The following is a 17518-nucleotide window of genomic DNA, read 5'->3' on the forward strand; positions in this document are numbered from 1 at the left end:
ACAAAACCTTTAAACCTCAATGAGCTACCAGTGGTGTTCCATCATTCTACTGTATAAAGAATGTTCTTTGGGAATTCCCTGGTAGTCCAGTGGTTGGGTCTCCATGCTTTCCTTTCATTGATGTGGTCTGGGCTTAGTCCCAGGTCAGGTAACTAAGATCCACAAGCTGTGTGGCATGGCAATTAAAAAAAAGAAAAAGAGTAAATCTTTCCTTGATCAAGTAAATTCAGGAAGTCTTGCTGCTGTACTGAGCAGAGCACTGAATTTAGAGGTTGAAGATCAGGTTTTAAGCATTGTGCAACCCCTGACCAGTCACGTGATGTCAGAGACTCAGTTTCTTCTGTAAACTGGGGACAATATCTTTGTGAGAGTAATGTGAGAGCTAAAGGAAGCAGCACATAGGAAGGTATCTGCATATTCATTTGTGTAAGTGAAAAAAAAGCAGCAGCGTGATATCCAAAACTCAAGCCCTTGCATAAGAAAAATGAACTTAAAAATTAAGTATGACATTTGGTTCAGCAAATTATATCTAGAACTTAGTCAATTGTTAGATAAGTTCTTTGAGCTATTGAAACTGAATTATAAATATTCTAAAGTAGTTGCGTTAGATAATTTGTAACCATATCTCGGATCAAAAGGGGGCTAACTGGAAGAAAACTCTTTGTATACCTTGGGCATTACCTTCCCAAGGACAGCTTTAATATGAACCAAAGAATATGATAGCCTTCTCTTACAGAAACAAAGAGGACTGTTTCTACATTTCCTAATCCTGCCTGTACAAAGACAGGTACTAAATCCACGAACCAGGGAGATGCCAGCCAAGTTCACCTCCTGCCAAGGATTATCACTTAAGGACACATGCAGAACGCAGAAAGTATGGGACCCACAGACACCGAAGGAAAAGCTATGGCCACAGGGATTCTGAGGGAGCCAGGCCTTCTTAGTAAGGGGCCTAATCTACTACTTGACTCAGACATGGGGATTTTGAAACTGGGACCATTGGAGATTTAAAAGTCAATTGAGTCACCTCAGTCCATCTACTGCTGTTGAGGCAGCTAACGTGAAAGCCTCAAGGTGGGCATAATAGGATTATGGTTCCTCAGCACGAGGAGCAGCCCTGCTGTTCCTGCTTCTTGACATCAGTTGCAAATGGCATGGACCCTCCTAGGAGCTTGGCTAAAGGAGAAAACAGTCACCAAGTCTCATTCTCACCTCCACGGGGGCGGGAGTAGGGGCAGCTATTACAGAGGGAGAAGAAAAACCTATCTGGGAAAAGAAAGGTCAGAATTTCGCTCTAAAATCTATATATGAATTTAGATTCAGAGTTGAAATTTGGGGAGCAGATGTCTACAAGTTTAGGAAGAGGGTTCACATAGTATCAACATGAAATCCACACTGATCAAGTCTTACAGATTGAAAAATTAAGTGCTGCCTTTAAGATCTACAAATCCCATTATGTTGAAAATCACCAAATTTCATCCAAGAGTGAAAATGCGATGATGAACAATGTGCCCTGCGGGCTCTTCCTGTCTGCAAGGCATCTCTCCTCAGTGTCTCTTAGGGTCTGTTGTTTCTCTGCTCACCTCATGAATTGCGCTGTGCCCCTAGGCTGCCTTCAGCTCTGTTCTCACTTCCTTCCACCTTGTCTTCCTGGGAAAAGTTCCCACCTTTCATCTATGTGATGCCGAGACCTAAATTTTAATCTCTAAACAGATTTCTTTCTTGAGCTCCAATAGCTTTCTGACCATCAGTTCCCAGACGACCCACAAACTCAGTCTGTCCAGAAGTGCTCCCTCATCATCACACAAAACTTTTTAAGCTGGTCCCAGTGGACCTTTCTAGACTCATCTCTCCTCTTCACACCTTTCCTCCTGGCTAATGTGCTCTGTGCTTGAGGCATAACCGGACATGTCTCCAGTTCTAAAACATGCAGTGCTCTTTCACACCTCTCAGACTCTTCACGTGTTCTTCTCCTTGCCTGGGATATGTGTTTTCTGCTACAAGCCCAGCTCAGATGTCCCCTCTCTGAGGCAAAACCGGCTCTCCAAAATTTATTCTTTCAAGGCACATGGTCCAACTGCTGTCGCAATTGAAACATACTATGCAGAATGTTATTTGCTTAGAAATCCATGACTCTCCACTGCTCTTCTCAAGAGAAGCAGCATCTGGTAGCACAAAGGGCACTGTGTTAATATCAGAAACAGGATTTGAGATCTAAAATAGGAGCTTCCTAGGTACCCAATTGGTCTAATGCTTGGTTCCTACATCTGTAAAAATAGGGATAATAAATAGGATTGTTGTAAAGATCAAATGAGCTAATATACACAAAGCATAGATACACTGGAAATATGGTACCCATGCAGGATGACTTGATAAAGTGGGAGGTGTTCAATACATCTCATTGGATGAACGCACGAGTTCTCGTGATTTCTGCTGAATTCAGGGTTTGCCCTGGGGAGGTGGCAGCAGTACCAAGGACCAGGTCTCGTTCTGTATCCTGAAGGCGTTATGCTCTGTTATCCTCCGCACTGAAGGTCCAGTAAGACAAGATGCCCATGACCCAATTCTCTTTAACTATAGTACACATATGTGACGTGGTAAGCAGTTAATTATTAATGGAGGGAGGAGACAGGATGAAAATGTTGGACCTGAACTCTTACTCCAAATCCCATTAGAAGATAGAAAAGACAGATTTTTTTTTCTTTTTTTGGTAGGATTATAAATTTACTCATCCAGATTTAAGAAATTATCAGCTAAAGCTACCCCGTCTAAGTCAAGTTCAGTGGGGGCCTGAACAGAGATGACTGTCAAAAACCAAGCAGCACCTGCTGGATTGGCTCCTTGTTTTGGTCAGAATTTTGTCTGCCGTGCTAAACATATAACAGGAAAGATGTTTTAAAATCCAAAACAGCACTGAAATTAAGTCACGCCACTGTGACAAACCACAAAATAGTACTATCGGCAAGATTGGAGTGTTTCGGGAATTCTTGGCTGATAGGAAGCAGATGGGGACAGAACGGCTGAGAGAGGCCTGGAGGCAGACACAGCTCTGCACTCACAGAAGGAAACCCACACAGGAGGAAGACAGCACTGCTGATAAGACAAGGGCAGGAGGAGGTCCCAGGGGTTCATCACATCACCCCCCCGCCCCCCCCCCCCCACCCCCCCGCCACGTAGGGCAGGGGCCGGCGAGTAGCAGGCTGCCCAGGCTCCAACTTGAGACCTGCCAAGACAAATGTCCAGGAGGGGCCTGGAAGGAAGCGGAGCCCTGGGCCCTCCTGCCAGACACAGAGGAGGGGGAGAAGTGGAAGCTCTCCCAGGAGGGACTTCCTGGGAAGGGCCCCATTCCTGGGAGAGCCTCCTGAGTTTGGCAACTGGTGGGAGGACAGGAGGGAGGGGTTCAGCCTGCCTGCTCCCCATGTGCCTCTCATAGAAAGCAAGGCCTGTCCCGAAGCACAGCCCCCACTGCCTTCAGGGGTGGGGGAGCTGTTGGCCAATCTGAGGAGACCCACGTGGAACTCATTCTACCCCTGGTCCTCCATTCATCAGCAACCAAAACCAAGAAATAAAGACATCCATGGGGCTTGCTGGATGCCCCGGAGAAACCCATGCCAGACGTGTGAAACCAAATGGAACAAAGCCTAGAGACAGTTTAGTCTCTGAGTCCTAAATACCATTCTGAATGAAAGGGGGGACAACAACAACAACAAGCCTGTGGTCTACAGCGGTCAGTGTCATCACAGGGCAGGCCACTGTCGCTGGGCGGTCTGCCCAGACAGCAACCGTCCTTTTGGTCCTGTTTACAGCACATGTTTTAACGAGGTGAGAGAAGTCAGGACGGCAAGGTGAGCAGAGACTGGCGTTAATGAATGGTTAAATGGTTAAATGAATATCTTTACAGCTGACAAAGCAACAAAAGCGTTCATGAGAGGTGTGCCGGGAGGGGTTTCCATCAACATGTTGTTAGGGTTGAAGGTTGAGGGAGGTCCCGGGGAGGAGGCCAGATGGAGCCGAAGTCGGCGTGACCTTCCTGTGTCCGTGAGTGGGAGTCAGATGGGAGCCCCTCCCCCAGCCCAGCGGCCCTAGAGCTTGTGGCTGCAGCAACAGAACAGGCCGAGCCTTGGCCGGGACGCCAGCTCAGAGCTGCTGTGCCATCTGGTGTCTCAGAAAAGGCCTCTCTGCTCTGGCCTCAGACAAAGCTTCTCCCCTCCACGTGCGCCACCTACTTCCGCACCATCATCACTGAACAAAGTCGCATTTTACAAGCAGGTTTCTGGTGGCAGACAGGGGCATTGAGTACCTCTCATGCTTTGGTCTTTGTAGGCGCAGACAGGAAAGAAAAATGGAGAAGGGATCCCACAAATCAGCTCCCAGCCTGTTCAAAGAGTCATGAAAGGGTCCCCAGGGCTGAAGGCAATCTGGCTTTCAAGAGCCAAGGGAACACTGTGCCCCGATCGAGCAGGAGGAGGGACCTCGCATGTTACCTTCACAGAGGACCTGCGAGGCCAGGGAAGTGAATCGGCTCTCTGGCTGCTCTGAGCGGCAGCATGTGAATGTACCTGGTCTTTACTCGTCCTTCTCCAGATGTCACAGGGAGAGGCATTAGGCATCCCTGCTTCTTTACAAACCTGCGTGGTGCCACATTGATGGGGATTTGTAGGATCCTGCTGGGGAAAGGCCTAGTTTCTGCAGGGGACGCATTCTGGCGGCAATGTCTAGTTATAGACAAGATAATAAATGGGGATGGAGGGAGAGGCATTTTCTACATTAAAGGATGGAAGGGCTCAGGTGATATTGGAAGCTGCTGGTAAATACAGTTTTATCAAGGAATTTATCAAGGTCAGAGACAGAGCTCTTTGGTTATTGGAACGTGGATAAAATGAGGGATTCACCCAGGCACCAAGCAGGCACGCTGGCATGGCCAGTGGTAACCTGGGCAGGTGAAAGACCAATAACCCAGTTCTTCTAGACTTGTGACCCAGTAGACCTATTCCCTGGTGCGTGGGAAAAATACCCAGAAAAGTCAGTGTTATAAGTATGTAAGACCTGGTCAAGCACCAAAATAAAGGAAATGCTTTACTATTTTTTTCTTGGGGCTGGAATGCTTTATTTTGGTGCTAACACTCCACCTCAGTCCACCTGATTCTCCTGCTTTCATTTCTCAAGCATGGGGCACTTTCCAGTGCTCTTAAAAGATTTTCTTGAGATTCAACTCTTCCACTTCCCTTAAAGGAAAGTTTGGTGTGGTTTCCCACCCCCTTGTCTAACAAACCAGCACGATGTGTTTGTTTCTTTTCTTCACCTCCCAGGACACTTGCTTCTTAAGAGTTAGCTCTTAAGTATTTGAGACATTCCCAGAGCCTGGTGATGGGCCATTTAAGGCATCCTCCCCGACTCTGTCGGCTCATTTCCCTGCCACACCACAACCCTCTCACCTTATCCTCAACCCAGAAAAGGACATTTTAAGCTTATCAGATACATTTTCTCCATTCTGTTTTCAAAGTTTTTGATCATCTTTACTATCATTATTCTGAATTCTTTTTCAGGTAGTTTGCCTATTTCCTCTTCATTTATTTGGACTTCTGTGTTTCTAGTCTGTGCCTTCATTTGTGCAGTATTTCTCTGCCTTTTCATCATTTTTTAAAAAACTTATTGTGTTTGAGGTCTCCTCTTCCCAGGTTTCAAGGCTGAATTCTTTCTTCCTTTTGGGTTCTGCCCACTGGTTGGTCCAGTGGTTTGTGTAAGTTTCATATAGGGTGAGGTTTGTGCTGAGTTTTTTTTTCCCCTCTGATGGGCAGGGCTGAGTGAAGTGATAATCCTGTCTGCTGATGACTGAGTTTGTATTTTGCTTGCTGTTTGGATGAGGCGTCCTGCAGAGCGCTTCTGGTGGTTGGGTGATGCCTGGTCTTATATTCAAGTGGTTTCCTTCGTCGAAGTTCTTACCATTTGATCCTTCCTAGGGTTAGTTCTCTGGTAGTCTAGGGTCTTAGAGTCAGTGCTCCCACTCCAAAGGCTCAGGGCCTGCTCTCGAGTTTCGCGTGGTTCTGCATATTCTTTTCCAGTGGTCAGGTACTCTGGTCTGCTCTCAGCTGGAGTTCTGCAAGCATCTCTGTATCTGAAGGTGTATTCCTGCCATATCCGTGGAAAGAGATGTACTCCACATCCACCTACTCCTCTGCCGTCTTATTTTTCCCTTTTAAGCTTATCAGATACGATTAGACATTCTCTAGTTCTGACTGCAAACCCTGGGTACATGGGGATTCTTCCCTTCTTTGTGAAGTCAGAAATGAATGCAGTTTAGAACTGCTGTTAAGGGTAAAAGCCTCGAGAATATTTGGGAGAAATGAGGTCATCCCCATCAGGACATGGGGTAAAGGTTCCATAATTCAGTGCCTCTGAGGCCTAAGTGTTTGGGGACATTTGTGATTTGAAGTTTTTCAAGTTCAGAAGCTAAATATGCCAGAAATTCTCCCAGCAAAAGCATTTACTATCAGAGCACAATAGAATTGTACCATTAAACCTTTTCAAAGGTACAGCCACAAATATTTTCCTTTAAAATACCTAAGCAGCAAGTTGAGAAAAACAAATTTGGATGGAAGCAGATAGTTATAGCTACCTGCATTTGTGTATGAGACATATATATCAGGTAGAAAATGCAAACATTTTTTGAGGAAATGTTATGTGGGTATATTATTTTTCCTTTATAAAAATTAATTTTTCATGAATCAGGGACAGAAAGATATTTCTTTGCATTCCACTGCTTGTTCAGTAAATCCACCAGAAAAGAACTTGAGGCTATCTGTTAGAGATGAAATACTATTACTCATGAAAAAAAAAACAGAATAAAATTGGATTTGGAGTAAGCAGACTTGGGCTCTGTCCCTGGTTTAGCTACATATACTACTGCGTGATGAAGAAGACACTCAGAATCTACTAAGCTCAGTTTCCCCATCTGTAAATTGTGGGTAATAACATTAGCACTACTCTGTTCGCACAGTTAGTCTGAGGTTCCAAGAGGGGATGTAAATGTCATCACTATATATAAAAGGTATAGTGCAAAACATATTTAACTATTATGTTTTGTCTGTGATCCTGATGTGTGTTGACATGAATTTTTTCTACAGTAGATGATATATCTGAACTTCATTCAGGTCTATCTGGGCTTCCCTGGTGGCTTAGATGGTAAAGAGTTCGCCTGCAGTGCAAGAGACCTGGGTTCGATCCCTGGGTTGGAAAGATTCCCTGGAGGAGGGCACGGCAACCCACTCCAGTATTCTGGCCTGGAGAAACCCATGGACAGAGGAGCCTGGTGGATTACAGTCCATGGGTTCACAAAGAGTTGGGCTGAGCAACTAAGGACAGCACAGCATAGATCTATATAGTCATCATTTAACGAACTGAGACTAGTCTGTAGTAACGATTTTAAAATCAGATTTCCATGACATGTTTCCTCAACAATGCTCAAAGAACAAAGCCAAGAGACCGTTTTGAAGCCTTTTTGGCCTGGGACAGGTGGTAGACCGCAGAAGAGAACACAGACTCGAGTCAGAAAGACCTGGACCAAATCCGAGTCCCCCTCTTTCAGAATAAACAAGTGATTTAACAGAAGCCTCACTTTCTTATTCATAAAATGGGGATAATATTGATAACTACCTCAAAGAGCTGTTGAAAGAATAGAATCAGACAATTGTTGAGCACAGTGCCTAGCATACATGTGCTCAATAAACATTGGCTATAATTAAATACTATTGTATTTGTTTATTCGTTTACAATCCCTTGTGAAACTGGGAAAGAGTAAGAAAGATAGCACTAGGTCGTGTCTGACTCTTTCGATCCCACAAACTGTAGTCTGCCAGGCTCCTCTGTCCATGGGATTCTCCAGGCAAGAATACTGGAATGGGTTGCCATTTCCTTCTCCAGGGGATGAGAGTAAGCAGGTATTAAACTCATGTTATAGTTTAAGAGACTTGTAATCTGAAGATGTTGGGGGACTTACTGGTAACTTGGTAAGACCAGAATCCAGGGCTTTTGTGCTTAGTGTAACTTTCACTTTATTTAGCAGACTCTTAGGTCAAATGCATGTATCTCAGAAGTTGTCATTAAATTCTCAAAATGCCATTAATTCTCCTCTCAAAAAGCTCAGTATCCGGCATTCTACCTTTAGTCTCGGGCCCTCCAATCCATTCTCTACAGATAGCAGAGAAACCTACCTACTGCAAAGCTGGCCATGCCACACCTCCCTTTAAGCTAGTCAACGGTGCTCCATATGGCTATAAAATAACACACAAGACACACAGCGAAGCAGACCCGCTTCAACCTGACCTCGGCCTAACTCTCCAGCCACAATTACCCACATGCCTGCTCTGGGGCACACCTTTGGTTCCTTACTGGAACTTTCCTGACATTTTTCTGGCCCCACCCACCCCTGCACCCCTGCTAGGCTAGGAATGCTTTCTTTGTTCTAGGAAGAAGGGAACTTCTTATTTTCTGCTGTGGTTAAAAAGAAAGGGTTTGAGAATCAACCTAAACACCCAACAGTGACAAACTGATCGCACTAAGGAGTATTCAAAGGATAGACTACTAGGCACCTATTAAAAGCCCCACCTTTATAGCATGGAGAATGCCATGCTATATTATTAAGTGTAAAACGTTAGGAACTGAAGAATAATCAAGGGATAGGTACCAACATGTTAATGATAATAATCTCTGGAAGATGTGATTGGCAGGTGTTATTTATTCTTCTTTGACTCTTTTGAGTACTTTCCAAATTTTCTATGCAATGAACAGATCAACTTGAACATTAAAAAGGCATAACAATCTTGAGGCAATCTAATAATGACGCCTAAACTGTAAACGGCAGCTATATCCATCTTTTTCTCTCCCAAATCTGGGTCCTAATAGCATCAATCTATAGGTTGGTTCTTGGGCATGTAAACATGAGATACAAGGAGTAAACTGCTTTCATAGGGGGAAGGCAAATCTAAACTCTAGAAACAGCCCACTTAATGCAGTCATTTATTCTGGTAAATTCCACAAACTTACCCTTAGGGCACAGCCGTCTTTTCAGGAAAAACAAAAGCAAAGTTCATCATGCGGTGAAGGAAAAGGCTCCATAGTGAATTTTTTTATTTCCTAAAGATCAGCTTTTAGTCATGCTTCTGTTTTCATTTGATTTGCATCTAAGGATGGAATTTTTTTCACTCTGAACATTCTCTTGGCATATCCCAGCAGAAATCACAAGCCTAAGCACTAATGGTTTTAGGCTTGCTAATCTGGGTCCCACTGAAGAAACAAATTGTCCTATAACTATCAGGATTTTAAATATCACACCCTTCAAAAACAGCTTGGGCAGGTAAAGACTATTAAAACAGGCTCTGCTAACGAAGAGAAAACTCACAATCTCTCGCGTGCCCTCTAGAGCACATGTGTGGAACAGCAGGTGGTGGCTGTCTAAACAACTCTTTATTCCTTCTGGTATTTTCTCATATCATTTGATTATCTTAAATTGTTTCCTTTCAATCTTATGCCCCACAGTATATGTTAGAAAATATTACTCAAGCACATGAAATAAATGAACTTAAGATTATGAGTTTCTGACCATTTGGTGGACTCCAGAACCTGCCAGCAATTCAAATATACATATATAATTTATATAAATATATATATATTTATATATTTCCTGGTGATTGCAGCCATGAAATTAAAAGATGCTTGCTTCTTGGAAGAAAAGCTATGACAAACCTAGACAGCATATTATAAAGCAGAGACATTACTCTGCCAACAAAGGTCCATACAGACAAAGCTATAGTTTTCCCCGTAGTTATGTATGGATGTGAGAGTTGGATCATAAAGAAGGCTGAATGCTGAAGAACTGATGTTTTTTGGAAGAAAAGTTATGACAAACCTAGATGGCATATTATAAAGCAGAGACATTACTCTGCCGACAAAGGTCAGTATAGACAAAGCTACAGTTTTCCCAGTAGTCGTGTATGGATGTGGAAGTTGGATCATAAAGAAGGGTGAGGGCCGAAGAACTGATGTTTTTGAACTGTGGTGTTGGAGAAGACTCTTGAGTCCCTTGGACTGCTAGGAGATCAAACCAGTCAATCATAAAGGAGATAAATCCTGAATATTCACTGGAAGGACTGATGTTGAAGCTGAAGCTCCAATACTTTGGTCACCTGATATGAAGAGCCAACTCATTAGAAAAGACCCCAGTGCTGGGAAAGATTGAAGGTAGGAGGAGATGGAGACGACAGAGGACAAGATGATATGGCATCACTGACTCAATGAACCTGGGTTTGGGCGAGCTCCAGGAGATGGTGAAGGGCAGGGAAGCCTGGTGTGCTGCAGTCAGTGGGACTGCAAAGAGTCAGACACAACTGAGCGACTGAACAAAAAGCAACAAATATAAATTTACATGGGCTTCCCTAGTGGCTCAGCGGTAAAGAATCTGCCTGGCAACGCAGGAGACTTAAGAGACACAGGTTTGATCCCTGGGTCGGGAAGATCCCCCTGGAGGAGGGCATGGCAACCCACTCCAGTATTCTTGCCTGGAGAATCCCGGGGACAGAGGAGCCTGACAGGCCACAGTCCCTAGGATCGCAAAGAGTTGGACATGACTGAAGTGACTGACTACATATAAATTTATATATAATTTATAAAATATATATAAAATTCAAATATATATACATATATATAATTTCATTTTTTCCCCCTTCTGCTCAGGCCCAATTGACAAGCTTCTAGGCTTTTACGGAATTTCAAAATTTCAGACAGACCTAGAATTAGATTCGGGAAATGGCATCCACTTCTTTTGCCTCCTGCCTGTAGGCTGTTTTCTGATAGACAGTTTCTAAACAGTGGAGAACTAGGTCTCACTTTACTCGGAAGAGGAAGTTGGGAGCCTTGTATGGCAAGAGCCTTCTTTGTCTCCTTGAAGCCTCTCTTTGTCCAGCTGGCCTCAAGCTTATAACATTCTGTTTACCTGCTCACTCCACATCTCTTTGTCCAGTCCCTTCTCCAAAGTACTTGCTCAAAGGTAGCCAGAATGTATGCTTCTGCTGGTAAGGGTCTCTACTGTATCTATTTGCTGTAGGGTACCCTCTTGTTTTTAGACTTATAAACAAAGCAAAATCAAAACAATAAGCTCCAGAAGCTCATTTTAGGTTTGTTGGCCCTGTCTGGAAGCTGCAACAACAGCGCCATCAAACTGTCACTGTTGTACAGCACTTGCCCCCGAAAGCTACCCAGGTCTGCACCTGTGAGGCCGGGTGGGCATTGTGAGTCACTCTGCCTGCCACCACATAAAAAGCTAATTTCGCATTCAGAATATATGTTTTTTTTTCTTTCAATACCAATAGCAACAAGAGTGTGCCAAAAATTCCCCCTGAAGCTCTATTCTGTTTTTTAAACTACAGAACATTCTTTCATAGTTTGACAGTTAAAATGCCGCAGTTAATGTAATAAACAGAGAATTTTTCTAAGTAGCCTGTCAAAACAAGTGACACTTTTTTTCTTTTTTGCTAGCGAGTCTCAGATTCAGAACAATAGGAAGTACCTTTCAAAGCAACATCTTCATTATACAATCAAATTCTCAAAGTAATCTTCTCATCAAAGAATATTGTGTTATTTCTTTCCCAGTAATTATCAGAGTTCTGCAACCTCCCGGGCAGTGGTGACTATTATAAAATGCAGCTGTGCTGAGTTACAATATTGGGGGGTCCTGAAGGCAATGGCACCCCACTCCAGTGCTCTTGCCTGGAAAATCTCATGGATGGAGGAGCCTGGTAGGCTGTAGTCCATGGGGCTGCTAGGAGTCAGACACAACTGAGCAACTTCCCTTTCACTTTTCACTTTCATGCATTGGAGAAGGAAATGGCAACCCACTCCAGTGTTCTTGCCTGGAGAATCCCAGGGACGGGGGAGCCTGATGGGCTGCCATCTATGGGGTCGCACAGAGTCGGACACGACTGAAGTGCCTTAGCAGCAGCAGCAGCAGCAGCAGCAGTCAACATGGAACCAATACAGCTCATGCCTCCACATTTCCTAGTGACTTGGCAGTTTGGGCAGTCAAAAGTCAACATTTTCAGGACCAGCGAGTATACCATCAAGTTCCTAGGAGCAAAGGGCTCAGCTGTTCTCTGCAAGGACAGCAGAGACAGCAGTAATTCTTGATGAACTCAGCTTATTTTCTTTCCACTTAAAGTACAGTAGAAGTTTCAAAGGTTATTATCTGATAAAAAATGGTGTGTGTGTCTGTGTGTAGAGTCAGAAGTCTGTCTCATAAAATTAGATTCCTTCTTCACTCTTCCATCTATTAGGGATAGTCATTCGCAAAGAAATAAAAGCTAATAATACTGAGGCACAAGAAGAACCAGCAGTTTAATTCCAATCTTCGAAGTTTCATAAAGCCTGAAAAGATGGGACAATCCTAAGGGCACCCAAGATGATGTATCTTGGGATACTGGTGAAACCTGTACTCTACAGCCAGAGATGGGCTGGAAAAGTCCAAACTTTGTAATGTAACTTTCTCTGAAGGATCTCTGAGTTAGTGCTGTATGGAAGGAAAAGAAATACAGGCTACTCTTTCTAAGGGACACTCATGACATCAGCCCTCAGGCTCTTGCAAGGGTGAATCAAACAATTGGCACAAATATCCCTAGCATGCTGTCTTCCACGCAGCCGGCGCTCAGTATGCTTGTGGCATCCAAATCTAATTTGGGAGTGCCTAATCCCCACCAGGTGGCGCTAGTGGCAAAGACCCCTCTTCTGCCAATACTGGAGGCAGAAGAAACATGGGTTCAGCCCCTGGGTCAGCAAGATCCCTCGGAGAAGTGTATGGCAACCTACTCCAGTGTTCTTGTCTGGAGAATCCCATGGATAGAGGAGCCTGGGGGGCTACAGTCCATGGGGTCGCAGAGTCAGACGCAACGCAAGCGACTTACCATGCTGTTAGCACGCACATTCCACGGGATTACAAACTCTCCAAGGGCAGGAACCATTTCACTACTTTCAAAAAACCTCTTTGGCAGATGCTCAAAAATATACATGAATTGAATGGCATTTCTGTCTCCCTTGAAGCAACTGAGAGCTGAGGGAACATCAGAGCTGGGGCTTTACGTTCATTTGTTCATTCAATCACTCAGCAAAGGCTTGCTGATAGTCTGCTTGGTGTAAGGCGGAGAGCTTGGGATATGCCCTTTTCTAACTTCCACATCAAGTTCAGTTTCCCTCTTCAGATCATGTTCTATTGATGTACACTACATTTTCCTTTGTAGCATGCAATGCAACTGTTATTAAATGATTATTTGCAAAACTAGTTGTTAATGGTCTGGCTCCTGCCCTAGACAGAAAGCTTCAGGCTGGGGGTGAGACCCTCTAGTTTAATGCTGCAGCCTTTGCAACTAACGTGGTATCTAGGACAAAACAGATGTTCAATAAATATTGGTTAAACGACTAAATGAATGAAGTAAAATGAGCTATGCCTTCGCCTTTAAGAAACTCAGTTCACAATAATGTTTCTCAACAGAGGCTTTCTGTTCAGGGCAGCTTCTTATTTTGTAGGGTTCTAGGTAGTGGAGTGTGTTCAACATCCCTAGGTCCTGCTACTGCCCAGCAAATGCCAGCAGTGTGGCAACAAAACCCCCTCCCACGATTTCTGATGCCTGCCCCTCGGGGCTGGCCTGCATCTGTTTCAGAACCACTGTGTGATATGGGCTTGAATGAAGGTGGCAGCAAGAAGGGTTGGAGCCAGGACATGAAGCGGAGGTAAACAAGGGACGGTGAGACACGGACCACAGGGAAGAGGGAAGAGAAGCGTCTAAGGGCAAGAGCACAGTGTAGCGTGAGGGCCGTCATCTGAGTTCCCCAAATCCAGGGGATTCTGCTGTCTCTCCACTCCCCACCCCCACTGCCCCACCTCATGGTCCTTCAGGGCTCAGAGAACATCAGTTGCTGGTCAGGTTTCTTGAGTACCACTCATGATGAGATCAGCGAAGCTCTGGCTTTTCTGTTTGGTAATTTTGGATTTTCCAGCAAAATTTTTGTTTGAAGAGAGGGTTTTGAAGCTAAAGGAACTGAGAACCATGGTTGTGGAGTTAAGGATGATGATGCTAATTGGGTCGAGGGAAGGCCTCTGAAATACATGGTGTGCAACTAAGAGAAAGTTGTGACAAAAAATGAGCTATGCTGAAGAGCCTCCTTGCAGCTCAGAGTAAGGGCAAGGGAAAGGGAAGAATCCTGGGGAAGGAGCGTGCAGTGAGAGGCTGTTCGGAGGTGGGGCCCACACCAGGAAGCTGGTCTGAAGGACACAGGAGATGTGTCAAAGTGCAATGCTTCTGTCAAGGCCCGCTGATAAATGGAGGTTGGCCAAGCCAGTGACTCAGAGTCGGCACCCACAGCTGGCCGGCACCAGTTGCCGGGTGGAGTGGGATTTCATTTCCAGCAGAAATACATAAACCCTGTGTGCAGTGGTTGCAGGACCATGTGCCAAGCCACCCTTTAGTGAGAAGGTTTCCCTGAGGCTAGAACTGAGGCACATGCTTCTTCGTGTGCCCCACAGGGATCGTGGAGTGTCCCAAACAGCTGAGCCTCGAAGAACTGATGCTTTTGAACTGCGGTGCTGGAGAAGACTCTTGTGAGTCCCTTGCCCTGCAAGGAGACCCAAGCAGTCCATCCTAAAGGAAATCAGTCCTGAATATTCATTGGAAGGACTGATGCTGAAGCTCCAATACTTTGGCCATCTGATACAAAGAACTGACTCACTGGAAAAGACCCTGATGCTGGGAAGGATTGAAGGCAGGAGGAAAAGGGGATGACAGAGGATGAGATGGTTGGATGGCATCACTGACTCGATGGACCCGAGATTGAGCAAGCTCCAGGAGTTGGTGACGGACAGGGAAGCCTGGTGTGCTACAGCCCGTAGGGTCACAAAGAGTCAGACACGACTGAGCAACTGACTGGAACAGAGGAAGGGCTCAACAGAGTCTTTCTGGATTGATCTGATTAAACACTTGAGGGTCCTCAACTTTAGCGAGCAGGTTGCTACTGATGCTCAGGTAGGTTTCCACTGAGCTGGATGGGAGGCAGCGCCTCACCAAACGAATGGAGGCCCTGAAGAGTTGAGAGCGCAGTGGTGTCCTCTTGTGTCTTTAAGATGAAAACCCTGATTCTAAAAGATATGTATACCCCTATGTGCATCACAGCACTATTTACAATAGCCAAGACATTCAGGCAAACTAAATGCCCATCACCAGATAAATGGATAAAGAGGTGGTACGTATATATTGATACAACGGACTATCACTCAGCCATAAAAAGAATGAAACATAGATGGACCTAGAGATTTTCATACTAAGTAAGGTAGGCAGAGACAAATGTTGTATGGCGTCCCTTATGTGCTGAATCTAAAAAGTAATGCCAATGAATCTATATATAAAACAGAAAGACTCACGGACATAGAAAGCAAATTTATGATTACCAAAGGGGACAGTGAGGGGGGGAGGATAAATTAGGAGTTTGGGACTAATAGATGGCAACTGCTATACATAGATAAACAACAGAATTAACTCTATAGCACAGGGAACTATAGCCAATATCTTGCAATAACCTATAATGAAAATAATCTGAAAAAATATATAGAACTGCATCACTCTGTTGTGTGCCGGAAACTGACACAATATTGTAAATCAACTGTACTTCAATTTTTTAAAAAAGAACGTGTCTTCAAGCTAAGGGGAGAAGGCTCTGCATGGGGCAGAAGAATGTGCTGAATGAATGAATGTGGCCCAGGAGAACTGGCATGAAGCCTGCAGTCCTGACATCCTCTGTCCTACTGCATTACAAAGAAGGGGGCTGCCCCAGTCTGGCACAGAAGCAGAGCAGTTTCTGTTTGTCATGGACCAAAGGTGGTTTAATACGTGGACTCCGTTTTGACATCCTGAGCCAACTGCTAACAGTCTCCAGAGTTTTAACTCATGCAATAAGGGAAATGGAACTATCTGGCTCAAACATAGCAGAATGTAACAGGAGGCAAACACCGCTGCGTCGCCCCTCTGTAGCCTCTCCTTTGGCCCCGGGTGAAGTCAGGCCAGGACTTTTGAAGTCAGCCGCATTTCCCTCCGCGCAGGGGCGAGCCTCGCACAGGGCGGCCCCAACGACCAGCTAGGGGCTCTCACTCACGGTTTGCGGAGGACCATCCTCATGTGGGCGTCCGGGCCCATCTGCGACAGCAGCAGCATGGTGTCCTGCAGCTCCTCGTCGCACTCCTTCTTTTCCTCCTCCGTAGGCAAAGGGGCGTCCTCGTGCTCATCATCCAGAAATCGATAAAATAAATACTTGTCTTGGAAGTGATGCTCCTGATCCACTACGGGAAACATGGGGGCAAGCGTCAGCTGTGGGCACCTCTGCCTCCCAGCCTGTTTACCAGAAAGAATGATGGTGTCGGGCAAGACGGCCAAGTGGCAGCAAGGCGGTGGGACTCCTCACCCTTTTCCCGTGGCCTCGCCCAGGGCGGTGCAGCTGGAAGAGGGGACCTCCGGGTTGCAGTCATGTACCTCACAGCTCTCTCTGACTCGCCCATCTTCTGAGCTGCCCTGGGACTCTCCTATGAGAACCAGCCAACTTCCCCGAGATGAGCCCTCTGACCAGTGAAATTGCCTTGATGACATTTTCTAGTGTGTGGTTTACACATCCCAAAGAGGAAAATGACCAACTGCCAGATCATGCTCTATAGCGGTTTTGTCAAAGTACGGATTTAAAAAAACCTGACTTTATCAGCATCATGATTTTTTTTTCTTTTTATATGTACTGTTTATAACCATGTCTGTCTGCACTTTAAAAATTAAAATAAAATTGTCTGAGCAAAGCTGACAAGACCAACCATCTAGGTCATATACCCCTAGTATCTAATAATAATTTCCTTCTAGTTCAAGTTTTAAAGAGTTTTTTTTTTTTTTAAATCATATTGCCTTTAAACCAGAAGATTTAGATCTCTAAAAGCCAAAGGCATGAACTTGGTTTATAATCTGTCATCTATGTGTCTTAAAGTTTTAAGCTCCTTTTCAGGAGGGAGCATCAACACCGTCCAAAGATAAGGAGTGATAGATCCTTGCTGCTCAAAAATATGAATCAGGATCATCTGGGAGCTTGTTGGAAATGCAGACGCTCTGAATCAGAGTCTGCATTTTAACAAGAGTGCCAGGTGTTCTGTATACACAGTAAAGTCTGTGAAACACTGGCAAGACCATCATTACATTCCCAGGTATTAAAGGAAAGATTTTAGTAGTTTGTCTGTTTGGAAAAGTGATCTTTAAACAAATGGCATGAAGAGTTAAACCACAGTCCCACTCCTGTCCTGAATCGTTACTCTGCTTAGATACCAGGGGCTACAACCACAGAGCACGCGTGATTTTACCTACGGTCATTGCGTGGGTACACAAATTGGCTCTCCCAGAAAACGCAGGTTCTGAATTCATTACTCTCATGTCATCAGCCAGGCCACACACTTCATTGCTCT

The 17518-nt window shown here is 44.9% G+C and overlaps 1 protein-coding gene across 8 annotated transcripts in view; it reads right to left on the bottom strand.

Moving 5' to 3' along the window:
* The window catches only part of RAPGEF4 (Rap guanine nucleotide exchange factor 4), a 328719-nt gene that overhangs the window by 70963 nt on the left and 240238 nt on the right, over window positions 1-17518 (bottom strand). For all 8 annotated transcript variants that reach the window (XM_027964849.3, XM_060411105.1, XM_027964848.3 and 5 more), the window contains one exon: window positions 16183-16366. In XM_027964849.3, coding sequence (XP_027820650.1) covers window positions 16183-16366 — 184 coding nt within the window. The remainder of the gene's footprint in view (window positions 1-16182; window positions 16367-17518) is intronic.

Source organism: Ovis aries, chromosome 2 (assembly GCF_016772045.2).
Source record: "Ovis aries strain OAR_USU_Benz2616 breed Rambouillet chromosome 2, ARS-UI_Ramb_v3.0, whole genome shotgun sequence".
Lineage (NCBI taxonomy): Eukaryota > Metazoa > Chordata > Mammalia > Artiodactyla > Bovidae > Ovis > Ovis aries.